Source organism: Syngnathus acus, chromosome 14 (assembly GCF_901709675.1).
Source record: "Syngnathus acus chromosome 14, fSynAcu1.2, whole genome shotgun sequence".
Lineage (NCBI taxonomy): Eukaryota > Metazoa > Chordata > Actinopteri > Syngnathiformes > Syngnathidae > Syngnathus > Syngnathus acus.
Genome location: NC_051099.1, coordinates 2,228,122 through 2,243,277, shown reverse-complemented (window position 1 = coordinate 2,243,277; position 15,156 = coordinate 2,228,122). Strand labels below are relative to the sequence as shown.

At 42.8% G+C, this 15,156-nt stretch overlaps 2 protein-coding genes across 2 annotated transcripts; one reads left to right on the top strand and one right to left on the bottom strand.

Moving 5' to 3' along the window:
- Positions 1-822: 822 nt before the first annotated feature.
- ammecr1 (AMMECR nuclear protein 1) lies at positions 823-9,679 on the top strand. Its single transcript, XM_037269999.1, has 6 exons — positions 823-2,312; positions 4,713-4,823; positions 5,292-5,406; positions 5,492-5,582; positions 5,813-5,909; positions 6,029-9,679. Exons 1-6 carry the CDS (start codon positions 1,825-1,827, stop codon positions 6,141-6,143), a joined length of 1,017 nt encoding a protein of 338 aa, XP_037125894.1. The 5' UTR covers positions 823-1,824; the 3' UTR covers positions 6,144-9,679.
- A 305-nt stretch (positions 9,680-9,984) lies between these two features.
- On the bottom strand, positions 9,985-15,113 carry LOC119133830 (transmembrane protein 164). Its single transcript, XM_037270000.1, has 6 exons — positions 14,359-15,113; positions 12,684-12,733; positions 11,923-11,989; positions 11,776-11,854; positions 11,312-11,412; positions 9,985-11,164 (listed from the first exon to the last, which is right to left on the bottom strand). Exons 1-6 carry the CDS (start codon positions 14,794-14,796, stop codon positions 10,958-10,960), a joined length of 942 nt encoding a protein of 313 aa, XP_037125895.1. The 5' UTR covers positions 14,797-15,113; the 3' UTR covers positions 9,985-10,957.
- Positions 15,114-15,156: the final 43 nt, after the last annotated feature.

Genomic DNA, 15,156 nt, shown 5'->3' with positions numbered 1-15,156 from the left:
TGGCTGGAAGAAAAAGGTCACTACACTGGAAGCCAGAGGCAAAAACAGCTGAGTCCAGTCAAATTGAAGACAAGGTCTCTGAACAGAAAACAGTTTTACATGCAAGACAACCAGACATCACAAACGGCTACGTTTATGTTCTACTTTTATCATGTTCTGTAATTCCATCTTCACAGTGATGGATGACACAGCATTGGCTTTACCGCTGCTCCAGTGCGTGTTACTCTTGAGGATTATGATCATGAAACGAGTCATTAGAGCGCTGTCATGACCTTGTGTCGGGACCTGCAGCATTATTCACTCTAAGTAGATATTTTTTAGCTCCGTCTGACCAACAATGAAGTCATATTCCCACATGGTGAGAATGATGAGAGCGCATTAGTGATTCTTCAGTGACATACCTTATATGATGCGCTAAACACTGTAATTGAATGCCTGACTTTTATGAACAGCATGCTGCCGAGCATCTGATACTGGAGAGGTCATGCACTGAAAATGTGACATGGCAGGAAGCCCTTCATGGTCACGGGAGAAGACACGCTCAAAAATAACTCAGCTGAAGAAGCAATGTGTAAATGTAATTTTCACATTAAATGGATTTGTGAGTAAACTGAGATGAGATCATCATTAATTCGATATATTTTTGGTATTTTCTATTATTAATGCTGGGGTGCGCTGAGATTTTTATTTAATTTAAAATGAGTGTCAATAAAAGGATGGGAAACGCTGAAGGCACGCGCTTGACGACGTGCACGGGAGTCAAGTGCGCGCGCCGTTTTGAGGAACGCGCGTTCACAAACTCGCCACTCCCCCCCATATTAAAAAAAAGCAAAACTTTGCGCACTCTGCGTAGCGAGGGAGACGCAAGCTGTTTTCCTGAATCCGGTTCAGTCGTGCCAACGACACCGACGCCTGTGCCCACAGAGCGATCACAGGGGCTCTCTTACCCGAACGGCACCGAATGGTAGCAACCGAGAGACGGGTGCGCAGCGAGGATTTCTCACGGCTCAAGGACGAGAATGCGCTTCGTTATGTGCCCACTCAAACGGATGACAGCCTTTAGACAAAGCTTTAGCGCAAACTTTCCGCTCGACGTTTGATATTTGGGGTTGTGTTGAGTCAGGTCCAAGAGCAGACTGTGATGCAGGTGCAAACTGAGCGCTAATGTTCCTGAAATGTCTTGCACTGCGCCGACGCGGTCCATTGTGCCACGGCAGCCCCGCATTGACAGATGCCATTTTAGTCTGCGTGGTCCCAGCGTCTGGAATCCCAGCAAAGTGTTGTGTAATTAGAAGTTGTGCGGGCACTAGCAAACAAGCTGGCGGAAAGGGAATGAGCGTCCATGATACTGTGCGCAATCGCTGCTGAAGCTTTATGGGTACGGCGTACTTGAGCTCCAGGTTTCCGGTTGAAGAGGTTTGCTGTGGGGCTCCACTGCTTGTCTGCTTGACACCTGGACGGCCCGGCTCCTGTCAAACGCGGCCTGAACTTCGATGCTTGTTGACAACTGACTTGACAGCCTCGGAGGGTTTCGTGTTGACTGTATTGCTGCTGGGGCTCGAAGCAAACCGATATGGAAAAAATGCTTGCTTTGCTATCGCTGTGTAAAGTCACGCAGAGTTAAAGCAGTGCTAGGGTGACGCTGCAGTCTTTTCATCACATCGCCCATTTGGACGTTCGACTTAGAGAGAACAAAAAAAAAAAAAAAAAAACAACAGCATCGGCGTGACAGTGGAGTAGGGAATCGTCCGCCATACGTCTCAACGCAGTGGGATTTGTACGTGTGGTCGGCGTCCCCCCCCCACCCTTCCCGCGGTGACGGTTATGGGTCGGAAGCGGTGTGTAGGTGCAGATTGTTCCAAGATGGCGGCCGGGTGCTGCGGGGTGAAGAAGCAGAAGCTGTCGGGATCGCCCGGGTCGGGGGGTCCCGGCGGGGTGGGGGCTGGAAGCGGGGTGGCAGGAACCGGACATTGTGGATCGGAGCTGGGGATTGGCTCTTCGGCGACTGCTGGTGGAGCGCCGAACGTGAGCAGGGCGAACGGCCTGGGGGGACCCGGGGGCAACGTTAGCGGCGGTGGTAGTAATAGTGGTAGCGGCGGCGGCACCAGCGTTCTGTCTACTCTGTCTCCAGCCCCGGCCGGGTACACCTCATCCGGTCTCAGCCCCAATCTCAGCCCAGGACCTGGATCGGGAAGTGGAGGCAGAAAAATGGTCGTTTCGGCGGAGATGTGCTGCTTCTGCTTTGACGTGCTTTATTGCCATCTGTACGGATACCAACCTCCAAGAACACCCAGGTTTACAAATGATCCCTAGTAAGTCACAACTTATTGTCTTGTTGCTTTTGCTGGATGCTCACAAGATCACTGCTGTACTCACACCCAAAATAGCGACTGTTTTCCCAACATTTCCGTCCGTATAGTTCGGGGCACAAACTGTCACATCCGAGAAATATTTGAATGGAACGATTTTAATGTGAAAATCTCTCGACTGTGGCCAGTTGGAATTCGGGGCCTTGTCGAACGAAAACCTTACTGGCCTACACTACTTTAACGTAACCTCGCAATGTTAAATTACTTTGACGAGCACTAATAATGTATACATCTGACAGATCACCTTTTATAGATTATCCGGATACCCAGTGGCTTCCAAGCACAATTAATACTATTACCTTTTAACTCTTGTATCACCGGCTAATGTCGGCTACAAGCTACTATTAGCATGCCTCAACAAAAAAAGGGTGGAACGAGCAAGATTAGACTGTAATTCATTTAACCTCATTGATGTCAATTTGCACATAATCACTTGCAATATAAATTGTTCAAACAAGCCATTGTATATTTACGGTTATCCTTTGTGCTCTTTTTAATCCCATTAGCCCTACATTCAATGAACTCCATATTGCTACATTCGAAGCTTGGCTCGGTTAGCTTAGTGCTACCAGTAGCTCGATGAGGAAGCACTTAATGAGATTGTAATCATTTACTGCTCATTAACGTTCAGCATATTAAAAGCCCCCAATACTTTTCCGTAATATATTTCAATTTTCTACTGGTAACCTGTTCGGTGAGTAAAACCGTAACCAAACAGCAAATAACTGCCGTTAGCATCAACAACAAAGAAAGCTGGTTCTTGCCGAGTATAAACTCTCCCAATCTCAACATGTTATCTAATATGAATATTTACAGTGTAAGTAACTCTAGATAAATGTCAATCGTAGTTTTAATAGTAGGGACTTTTTTGGGGGTTAAAATAAAATGTAATTATGATCAAGCTAACAATGAACATTTTTTTTTAGCACACCTCATTCAAAGATTGTAATCTGATATGTTGAGTCTGCTTTGTTTTACCGTCACGGAAAGCCTCTTCCAAATCGTTAGCATCAGTTTTCAACATCCAATCAACCTAAAATGCACAAACCCTATCAAGGATTGTCAAATAAAATGTGCAATGTTAAATGACTGACTTTCTGCAGCACAAGCTTGTTTATACTGTCTTTATATAAACGTTGTTTACAGTACTGTAGCAACTGGTAATGAATCATGACTGAAAATTTACTTTGTATACAGACGAAAGAAGTACAACATTTATAAGACTGCTTTTATCCTTTAGTTGTCATTTCAGATGCATGCGTTGTACATGTAAGGTTAATACCACCTTTTCATATGTCCATGAGTATGTACTTATATTTACATACTGGTTTTGCCATCGCTGCATTCCCAGTTAATACATCAATCAGTAAGGTAATATATATAAATCTTTCATGAAGACCCATGGTTATTAATACCACTTAGAATAACTTAAAATCCTGGAATTAAAGAAGGGCGTGCCGCCACACAATATTCCTCATGAAAACACATCTCATAATGTTTCCCCTGACAGATTTTCCGAGCGTGACTAATTTTACCTTTCATAACAGGAAAATCCGCTGACTTTCCCCACAAAAGACTGAAGAACATCAGAGGCCATTTCTCAGTAGTTGCGGTAGTTAAAAAAAATTCCCTCCAATGCCGACTGTAAGAAAAAACCCACAATAAACAGAACATAATGTGGTCTGTGTAATCATGTTAAGTGCGTCATTGCATTGTGTGCTTTGTGTGCTTTGAGCTTTAGATGTTTTGTCATCTAAGTACTTGTCACCAGTCAAGTATCGGACTCGATCCGTATCGACCAATTCTTGCCCAGTTTCTTTAAAATAGGACCGAGCCAATCTTGACATTGTGAGTATGCGGAGTTTCAAGTTAATGAGGGGCAATACACTTTTCGTTCGGTTCTTGGCTCATTTTACGGAAAATGTTGGCAGCAGCCAAGTATGACACACAAGCATTTTGGTGATTCAGATTTTGCAAATGTCAGTAAGTCCCGCAGTATTTTAAAGTTGAAGTGGGTGTGCCATTCACCGTGAAGTGAATCATTAAAGCTCAATCGATGACTTAGTTCTCTGAGAAAAATGCATGAGGATTTGCCGCACAATATTTCCTAATCATGTGAAGTCAGCTATGCATGCCCAGATGTACCCGTGGTGCAAATTCATTCACGCTACATTTTCACAGTTGCTTTAGCATATTTCATTCACAGACCCAGACGAGTGCTAATTTTCTATCTCAATCGACCCTAGCTTGATTTTTTTTTTAAACAGATCAGTGATTTGTTCTTTCAGGCCCCAAAAGATCTCAAATCCCCATGAAATGCATGAATGCTGTTTTGTTTTTCAGCCCGCTGTTTGTCACATGGAAAATAGGCAGAGACAAGCGGTTGAGGGGTTGTATAGGTACATTTTCTGCCATGAATCTGCACTCAGGACTCAGGGAGTACACCCTTACCAGGTGAGTCATACTGGTTCCATCTGAAGCTTTGCGTTCTTGTTCAACCTTTACGGCTTCACCCAAATCAACACAAGACAGAATGACTAAACGTGGCGATCTCTTGGTGGTCTGCTCGAAGCGGGTGATGGCAGCTGTCCTTCACAATTCTCACATGGAAACGTTTCCCTAACTTGTCTAAATTGCAATGTGTGGAAATCGATCCAAATTTCCCTTTGGTTAGTTCCCTGGATCGCCTGTTGGCTTAATATTATTATTTTTTAAATAAAAAAGTCTTCGACTAGGAATCGGGTGGAATTTGCAAACGCACACACACGGACGGCTCCAGTCTCCATTTGTGTCCAGATTCCGAACGCTATGTGACCACACCCAACTTCGAGATTACGGACCTGGAGTGAAATGGAGAGACGTAATGAAAATGTGAGTCTGTTGCATGCTAACGGCGTTTCTTTTGTTTCCTTTTGACCGCAGTGCCCTTAAAGACAGCCGCTTCCCCCCAATGACAAGGGATGAGCTGCCTCGCCTCTTCTGCTCAGTGTCTCTTCTCACCAACTTTGAAGACGTCGGCGATTACCTTGACTGGGAGGTCAGTGCCACAGCTTTGTCCCCACACTCTCAAGCCCTTGTTATTTTTCAGAATCGATTGTGTCTAAATATCGGATTCTCCGTAGGTGGGTGTTCACGGTATTAGGATAGAGTTTTTCAATGAGAAAGGATCAAAGCGCACCGCCACCTACCTGCCAGAGGTTGCAAAGGAGCAAGGTAAGATTTGTTTCCGTTGTCGCTCGAAGTCGTCCAATGTATTTTCCCGTCAAGGTGACATTGTCCCTGAAAAGTCCTAAGATTTGTTTTTTGGAAAGGTAATTGCTATTTCGGGACTGTAAGGTCACTAAATTGTCAACATGGAAGTGAGGATTGGAAATTCAAGTTGCTTAATCAGAAATTGGACTTAGTACCTCTTATTCATGGACATAAGCAATTTTCTTTCGTAGGTTGGGACCACATTCAAACCATAGATTCCTTACTACGAAAGGGAGGTTACAAAGCTCCCATCACAAATGATTTCAGGAAGACCATTAAGTTAACCAGGTAAGGTCACATGGCAGTGTACGGATTACAAGCGTCGAAGCTTTTCAAAGCGGGGATTTTTTTTAAGTAGCTCACCCGTACCCGTGTTGTTCGGACAATATGTCTTTTCCCGTGTTTAGGTACCGTAGCGAGAAGATGACAATGGGCTATGCGGACTATATAGCCCACCGCCAACATCATCACTACCAGAATGGCATCGGGCACCCTCTTCCACCCTACAACCATTATTCCTGACAGCGAGCCGCATGACCAATCATTAGACCTCTCCGCGGACCTTTTCCCAGGAGAGCCCGCCCCCTCCTGGTCTAGCTATTTCTACTACTGTACCATTTTATGATGATAGTTTCCGTTGCCACGCCGGCCGGCTGTCTCCCAAGACGTCGCCGACTTGGCAACGGTCACTCGGTTAACGGCAAGGAATTCACCATCTTTTTCGTTGTTTTTCTTCGCCTGTGGTATTTGCAGCATACAAAGCCTTTTGTTTGTATTCTTAACATTTTTAACCTTTATTATTATCATCATGTCTGCCCAGCAAAGGCGTTTGATTCTGTGGATGGAAGGGCGCCTCTTTAACCCCGCGTTTATATATTATTTGGGCTTTGCTACTATTTTACATGTAATCATTTTCTCGTTTGCCCGAACCTAAACCATGTAGCAGGGTCACTGTTAGTCTCAAAGGCCATGTCGTCTCTACTTTGATCCCTCTCAAAAAAAAAAAAAAAAAATATTACGACTTAGGTTGTATTAGCTTAGTCAACTGGTAGTTTTTAACTATCCATAACAGTCATGTCTTCTGAGCGGCTGCACTCCTCGCTTGAGCTCTTTGTGCGTTGTGGGTGTGGACATTCACGGTCCCTCGAAGTGAATTAGACATCGGATCCAACTGTGTTATTTTTATGTTTTGTGGTGGTGACAAATGTGTCGTTTGTGAGCAATAGAAGCGGGATCCAGAGACCACAGTGTGTGTTTACCGGTAGGGAGGCATGTGACAGGGAAATTGAAAAAAGCCATATTCTCCCCATGACACACTCACCACGTGTCCTCGTCGTCATGTCTTGTGTGTCGTTTGCGTTCCGTTAGAAACATGGCCTCCCTATTCTGATGCGAGCTACGTTCACAACATATTACCTGATTTTGAGAGGTGTCGTTTAGATTGGACACAGGAAGTGCTCTGTTTTGTCAACTATGTACATACACACAAAATAGAATTAGGAAGAACGGATAAATAAATCCGAGAAGACATTTCCTGTTTGGTGGCGAGTTGCATTTCTACGTAGGCACACCGGGGTGGCGGGCGGGGCTTATATATCACGTTGAAGAATGCTCGTTTTGTTTTAACAGACTGGAATTTTTTTTTTTGAGAGAGGTCCTCGTTACTTGACCAACATCTTTTATAACAGCCTTTTACCAACTGGCAGGTTCACTTCTTTTCTTTATGCAAAAAAAACAAAACGTCAAGGGCTTTCAGCACTCCATCCACAGCTCACCTGAAATGACGTTTAAAGTTGTGTTGCCTTAAATGAATGCGTTAACAGCAAATGGAACAGGAGAGGATGCTTTTTTATTTTATTTTTATTTGTTTGCCCCACCCCCTCCCAACACACCCTGTGGTTTGGACTTCCCTTGTCCCAATCATGGCACCACTGCTTTGGTTGATTGTCAATGTTGTTCATAGCCAACCCCCGCTCCACCCCTTTTTTTTTTTTTTTTCTTTTTTCTGGAAGGTCATACCACAGAGAGAACAGTTGATAGGTTCAACTGAGCATCAGTCTCCTGTGCCATTTAATCACAGCACAACCAGAAATGATCTGCTGCAAAACCAAATTGACCATGCTCTTTAAGATATTTGTCTTTGTATACACATGCAATGTGTTTAGTTGCATGTACGTATGTATGAGTATGAGACCTATGGTTTTCTCCATGATATACAGTATATATTATGCTTGGACACTCTTATGAACCGTTGAGAGCGTTAATAGACAAATATGGTGCTATCAGACCTCATATTGGGGTGGTCACAGCTCGTGACTGGTCATGCGGACTCATCGATCATATCATACTTTAAAAAAAAAAAATAAAAAAAAGATGTTACATGTAAGATTTTCTCTAACGTATATTGCTGCGAAATGTGGCACATTTTAACATTGAAGGAAGAAAAAAAAAAAAAACTAACGTAGCCCCTCTGCTTTCATCAAATCCATTGTGGGTGACTATTGGGATGAGTTCCCTATGGGAAAAGAAATATTCCTTCACATATAATGAAGCGGGATGATTCCCAGCAGCAGACTATAGAATGTACTGTTAGCATTCAACTGAGATCTGTTGTGAGAGAATCTTACATGTGTTACCTTTACTCTCCTTGAAATATGCAGATCTGTTCAACAGGTATTTTTATTTTTTTGTCGTTGTCCCCCTTTCCCGTGTCAACGTAGGTGCCCGTTTGAAAGGCCAAGAAGTCACATGTTAGGCACACCATGGCCCAGCCTCATGGCCTAAGTCTGTTCATCTGTTATCTAGCGGCTGAATTGTGAAATGACAAGTCCTGATATTCAAACCAAGCAAGAGTTTTACTTTGAACACAGCGCTTATGTACTGACATTTTCGAAGCATCCATGCCTCATAGGAAATTGGACTTTCTTATTGTGTGGTTTTGTTGTAGCAGTTGTGAGGCTTCAGCTTTTTCCGTTTGGCGGCAGAATGCTGGAGGCTACGTTCACCTGTTTTGTTTGACTGAACCAAAGATGCTAGCGGCCATGTCCAAAATGCTGCTCATTTAGTCCGACTTCTTGTCCTTTCAAAAAGACATCTGCAGTTGACAGAAAGAAAAAAAAAAACATTCGTTTGTGCGTCTGCGTGTGTGTGTATATCGATCTCTCAACTGTCTGGACTTGTTAAGCAACCGAGGTTCAATGACTTTTCATTGAAAATATCTCTGAAGCCATTCATGGCATCAAGGGATGGTCTAAAATGGTTGCAAATTTGTTACTTTTATTATTATTATTGCTCTTATTCAAAAAAAAAAAAAAAAAAAAAAAAACCTCCCATGGTGTGCCTCATAGCTTTATGGGTTTATATTTTTTTTTCTGTTTCCCACAAGACCAGCAGTTACACTTTGTATAAAAGATGGATTTTGTTTTTCTTAATTTTGATGCCATTAAAAATGAAAAACCCTCTTTTCTTTACTCTGGACCCAGTAGCTGCACTGGTGTACAATCGCACTGATACAGTAGATGAGTAGATGAAAAGAAAAAAGAATAATGACAAAATAAGAACTACAATAAACTTGTTTGAAACTTTTTACCATGTGATATTTAAAAAAAAAAAAAAAAAAGAAAAGAAAAAAAAGACTGTTTTTGTACATCAAAAGTTCTTTTCAAAAGAATATTTTGAATCTAGTTTCAAAATTATTTTAGTGGTTTTCTATCTTCTGAATATTTGAGACACTGACTTTAAGATGTGTCACTGTACAAAATGAACTTTTTTTAGTTGCAGTGGCCAGATGGGCTGGGAGGGTTACCTGGTGTAACTCCTCAAACCAATGTTAATTTCTTGTCATTTTGATTATGGAATCTTATTTTTACTCTGCTTTAGGAACTTGAAACTGTTGATGGAAAAAAAAACATGAACCTGGAAAGCTAAAAATCCCACCCCTGTAGAGCTAGAACCTTCCTCCTCTCCTTGAATTGCTGTTAGTGTGATAAGACTTGAAATGGGCATTTTTTTTATCACGATAAAGATCCCAAACGGAAAAAAGAAAACACAAAATCTATCAAAAAAACAAAAACTAATGAGTTGGGGTGGGTGATTGAAAAGATATACTATATAGACGGGTTATCTGAGTATGTAAGCAGTGGATGTGAAGATAATGTAGTTTTAAACATTGTTACATTTTAAAATTATTCAATAAAAAAAGCCAACTCAGCAGTGTGTGTAGTTGTTTTTTCCCGGCTCAAATGCTCCATGTTTATATAATCTGCCTTTTACCCAGGCTTTAATTTCTCCATGACCTCAAAAAGGATGAGCAGTAGAAAATGGGTCAATGTATAGAATAAAAAAAACATCACATAAACCTTGCTCAACCGAAGTAAATTTTAATTAAGAACCTACATCATCCCTTAAGAGTAGAAAAGCATCCCTTCTTTACATCAAAGTATACAATATATGCGTACTATAATATGCTACAATGACGCAACCCACACACATACTTGAAATGATACGTAACCTGACTGAAGAAAAATTTCTTTCCGTCGTTACTAAATCACCCAAAGTGATTATCGGATAATTTGGTCTCGTATTAGCGGAGGATTCCGACAAGTCCTCGTGAATATCAACAGGAGCATCGAGCAACACGCTATTCAAGTTTCACCATGGCAAATAAATCTCTCCTGACAAAACGTACGTGACGACAAAAGCGCAACTTCCTTGGCGGAATAATCCTGCAAATCCTCATTCATCTCAACAATGACCAAACATTTGAACTGGAATTCAGTAGGATTTCATCCAAAAACATTGCACAATTAGTATAATCAATTAAAAATTGCGCATTTTTGATCGATGTCCTTCTAAATTCCACAAGAGTGCGCTTAAGCAACACACTTAATGTTCCCTTCTCATCACATAACTTGATGGCTGGAAAAGGGAAAACATACATTGACTTAAATAACTTTCCCTTCTTCCTTTCAACACAAAACACTCTCCTATCAATCATGACAACATTGATGGCCCTCCTCCCACGATAACCAGATAGACTTGAATTCACATTTACAGTGCATAACAAACAAACAAAAAAAACACCTTGATACAAATACATTGACTAGTATGAGTGCGCATTCGCCACGTGAAAGAGGGACAACAGCAGATCTGTGATGGGTCCAAAATAAAAAGGCAGCGTGAGAGAACATCTCCTGCATATGTCTGAACAAATGTACGTGCAAGTCGTGTACCGATGCAGGGGACAACATTAAAACGGTAAAAGATGGACTAGAAAATGGTCAATAAAAGCAACGTAAAAGGCATCGAGAGTGAAAGGCTCGCACGTATTCGGCGCTTCATTCGACTTTCTTGCTGCGCAGTCGGAGCGAATCCAGCAGGTGTCTGCACACGGGGCCCGTGTGTTGCGAGAGTAGTGTCAGAACCTTCCCGTGGATTAGCGTCAGAAGGGTCTGGTGGCCCGCCGCCCACACACGGTACCAAGGTCCGTAAAAGGGATCAGACACGGCCGGGCATAGCATGTTGTTGAGATTCACCTCGGTTACCTAAAGTCGAAAAATACGGTCATTGCAGAATCAAAGCATAGCTGACAAAACAAAAATCTCTCTGGCACAGTTACTTATAATAATAATGTAAAAAATAGGTCCTAAAATGAGCTTATTGCAGTCGACCAGCAGAGGTCTCTCTCTTACCAGACCAAGAACTTGCAAGAAGACAAAGTGGTAGAGGAAGAGGATGCCTGTGGAGAGCAGCGCCCACCATATGTCCCCCAGCGGCTCAGGCTTGTACACGCCTATGAAAAAAGGAACACATCCGTAAACAAACATATTTGGAGGAAAAGAAGAAATACATAAAAATATTTGTCCATCTTGACAAAGGTTTCCCACTACCACAAAAAAGCGGCCTCAATTAGGACGCCGCTCGATACGTATTGCTTAAGCCTCCCTAAAGGTTAATTAAGGGAGAAATAAAGCCCCAGAGGAGACACTCCAAGTAGACCCGATTACGCCATTCATGTTGGAAACCTTTATGGGAGGCCCTCATAAACAAAGCACTCGGAGAGGAACAGCTACCGCGCTTGAACTGACAACGGTGACGTCAGCAAACGGAAATGGCGTCAATGAAGGGATGATGCGGGCCGAGGTCAACACCTTACCTCCTTTCCTGAAAAGGTAAAGTGGCACCAGATACAACATGGAGTGTTGAATGTAGTAAATCTCCTTTTCAAACGGCAGCTGAGAAGACAACAAAGAGAAAAGTGAATGCACACACACACACACACACACACAAGCTGCTTTCTTACCAGTCTGGTGTTGACCACAGGAAACATTAAAGCCAAGAGAGCCCCGTTCAACATATGAACCTGCAGCCTGGAAATACACACAAGGCAATCAAATGGCCATCATGATGCTTTGACCTACATTCTGAACTTGATCATAACCTGCTTCAGATGCCAACTGACACGCTCGCAAACAAATATTTGCAAGATTACAAGGAAACGGTCGGAACGAGATCTGTTATTATTTGCATTTACTGTTGACACTCCTTTGCATGAAGCTGTGAGTTCTAATGCAGGAGCTACTACATCATGAAGACGACAACATATGGGTTGAAGGTGCGTGTGTGTGCGGAAACCCAATTTGTTTTCAAATCACTTCTTTCACCTTTTTTTTCCTCATTTGCACCCGCATTTGGCTGCACGTCTTGCTGCAGTGGAGACGTTTGTTTAATCCCAAAGCGGCATGGTGCAACGCACACTTGAGAACACTGCAGAACAACAAACGACGGGAGCTTTCGCGACTCAACCCGTGCAGGTTCTGACCTGTTGTGGTGTCAGTAGTCTCGTCTACTTTAGGGGCGATTGGGAATTGGAACTATTTGGCAACGCAAACGTGGCTAGAGTATACAATTCCGGTTCCACCGGCCGGACACTTCATTAGGTACAGTTTTGTGAATTCTTATACAAAATCCTCGACACGAATTATATTCTCCAACATCTTATTGATTTACATTTGATGATGCAAGGGTACCTAATAATTTGGCTGTGGAGTGCAGCCAGCTCACCTAAACACAACCATGGCGGTTTTACACGGCGGGCAGGCCAGCAGAAAGATCTATGGAACAGAAACACAAACGTTACATTTGCAACATTCTTCGGAAGTCTCCACTTTCACGATGACTTCATCTCTACTGCTGTGGGTTTTTTTTTCTTTCTTTTTCTGCTCCACACAAGAGATTACACTGAAATGGATTTCATGCAAATGACTAGGCAAGCCGCTTCTTAGTAAGAAGGTCCTGACTAAGTAGAGATGTTTGCTCATCTACTCAGAAATGGACTGCTTAAAGATTCATGTGTCACTACTGACATTCATCAAGAACTAATACGCTATATAAAGTGGCAGTTTTTTTTTTTTGCGCTTTTCGGATGAGGCTAATCTGTCTGTTCCAAATGATGTGTGGCAAAGACAGATTGGGATAATGTGATAACTCGCATTTATCCTCTTCTGGGCTGCTGCCGTGCGAAGTTGTGATATCACTTTGGGTGTGTGCGTGGTCATAAAACTGTTCCTAAGTCAAGCAAATGCTGAGATGACAAAATTGAAGCTCAGGGATTTTCATGTAACGTTTTGGCAGAAGGCAGTGTGGCGGATCGCTTAGCATGTCGCACAAGTTTTGCACGAGACATTAGGTGTGAATATCGAGTCACATTATTGTGAATTAAAACACCTTCTCAACATATTCAAATATTGTATTATATTCATTTGACCGTTCTGGTAAATTTCAATTGACAGTCGCCACTTGATGGATGACTTGGCATGAAACGAACACAACTCGCAAAAAACGTCCTAAACTAGCTTTTCTACGGAGATGGATTACCTGTGACCTTTTCTTCTTATTCATAGTTTCAAGTCGACGTAAAAACAAAACAAAGACACAATATGGGGGTTTGGTTTCAAAAACATAAAGCAACAATTGAATGACCCACTAAGCAGAGGTACAAAGACCTCTTTTCTGCTTAGCATAATTTTTTTTTTTGCATGAGGCAGGGTCGAGCCCTCAACGAAAATAAATAAATAAATTAGCTAGGGGAAAAAAAATGAAGAGCTAAAAGACAAGGCCTACTATATGGTTGTTTAACATTTTAGAATCGTGCGATTCCAATCGGTATGCGCAATCACGTACCATGCAGGTCAGGCAATCATGTAGAACCGAGGAAAACATCTCGGATGACATAAGTGTATATAAACCGAGTGCTTTGAGCAGGGCAAAAGCCGATCATTTGTATCTATAAACTTGTGTGGCGTGCTGAAACGCGACACCTCAATTAAGACAACACCTTGAAAACAAACAGAGGGGATATTCTGGATTATCGGGTTATGGACGACATTGAGACATCCGAAAGGCCGAGTTAACCACCTTTGATGATCACAATTTTGGAAAAGACTCCCATGGGTCCCATTTACAGTAAGTTACAAGGAAGTTAGAAAAGAGAACTTGCAAAAGATTTTAACTGTAACAATGAGAAGTGAATTGGTGAAAGATTTCACTCTGGAGGAGGAACTCAGAGGACACATCATTGAACAGGACCAAAAGCATTGCTTCATGTGGAGCAGTGTTTGTGACAAATCTCAAAATACACCAAAGTTGGTGTAAATCAAGTCATTATATGGCTGCTGTTGTTGTTTACTCCCTGGACATTCTTTTGGTGCACATTAAGCACTCCCAGTGTTATTCTCACCTGGATCATGGTGACCACATGGCACGGATTCAGCAGGTAGATGACAGTCTTGGTCGCGAATTTGAAGCCCACCTCCACTCCAAAAGTCATGCATAGTGCAACGAGCAACAAGTTCTTGCCTAGACTATCCTCCTTTGTTCTTGTGCATTCTTTCCCCACCACTTTGAGCTCTTTGGAGATGTTGATTTTCTTCAGTGCCACGCTTATCTCCACTATGGAGATGAGGAGCACCACTAGACTTTCACTGATGCGCTGCTGGGGCGCAAGGAAGGCTGCACATTCTGGGCCCCCGTTGCCCTCAAACTTCGGGTCCACCCCGCCGTAGACCCAGTCTAACAGGCTATAGATGTTGTACCTGGACATATTCCTCTTCTCGTGGTGGAAAAGATACGAACAAGACGGAATAAAAGACGTCACACTGACTTCTTGACGAAACATGAACCGCAAGATTTCCCTTTAGCAGTAAGTGGAGAGGAAGACATGCACGGGCCGCCTTGCCCTGTACCGGCTAGCTTATTAGCCAAACCTCCGGTTCCTCCTCCTTCTTCTCCTCCTCCTCCTGAGGCGGATGTCAAACTTGCAGCTAGCTGCAGGAGGCGGCCGGTAACATCAAGGTTAATAGTTGTGCCGCCGGGATAACCGGCTCCCCATTCACCCCCTCTTAACTGGCGTCGATATTACTTGAAGCATGCATGATTGCTTATTTGCTCTGAGAAAGTCTGAGTCCGGGTTTGCAACATCAGCACCGGAGAGCGCACTAGTTAGCTTAGCCACCTAGCTTCGCGTAAACCCTGAATG

What these genes read in the sequence shown, in the direction of transcription:
- LOC119133830 (XM_037270000.1), bottom strand. Translation starts at nt 14,796, where the DNA reads ATGTTTCGTCAAGAAGTCAGTGTGACGTCTTTTATTCCGTCTTGTTCG. An exon ending in ATGTGGTCACCATGATCCAG is followed by an intron (nt 12,734 to 14,358) that starts GTGAGAATAACA and finishes TCTGTTCCATAG; the next exon opens with ATCTTTCTGCTGGCCTGCCC. An exon ending in ACCGCCATGGTTGTGTTTAG is followed by an intron (nt 11,990 to 12,683) that starts GTGAGCTGGCTG and finishes GTGTATTTCCAG; the next exon opens with GCTGCAGGTTCATATGTTGA.
- ammecr1 (XM_037269999.1), top strand. Translation starts at nt 1,825, where the DNA reads ATGGGTCGGAAGCGGTGTGTAGGTGCAGATTGTTCCAAGATGGCGGCC. An exon ending in AGGTTTACAAATGATCCCTA is followed by an intron (nt 2,313 to 4,712) that starts GTAAGTCACAAC and finishes TTTGTTTTTCAG; the next exon opens with CCCGCTGTTTGTCACATGGA. An exon ending in GCGATTACCTTGACTGGGAG is followed by an intron (nt 5,407 to 5,491) that starts GTCAGTGCCACA and finishes GATTCTCCGTAG; the next exon opens with GTGGGTGTTCACGGTATTAG.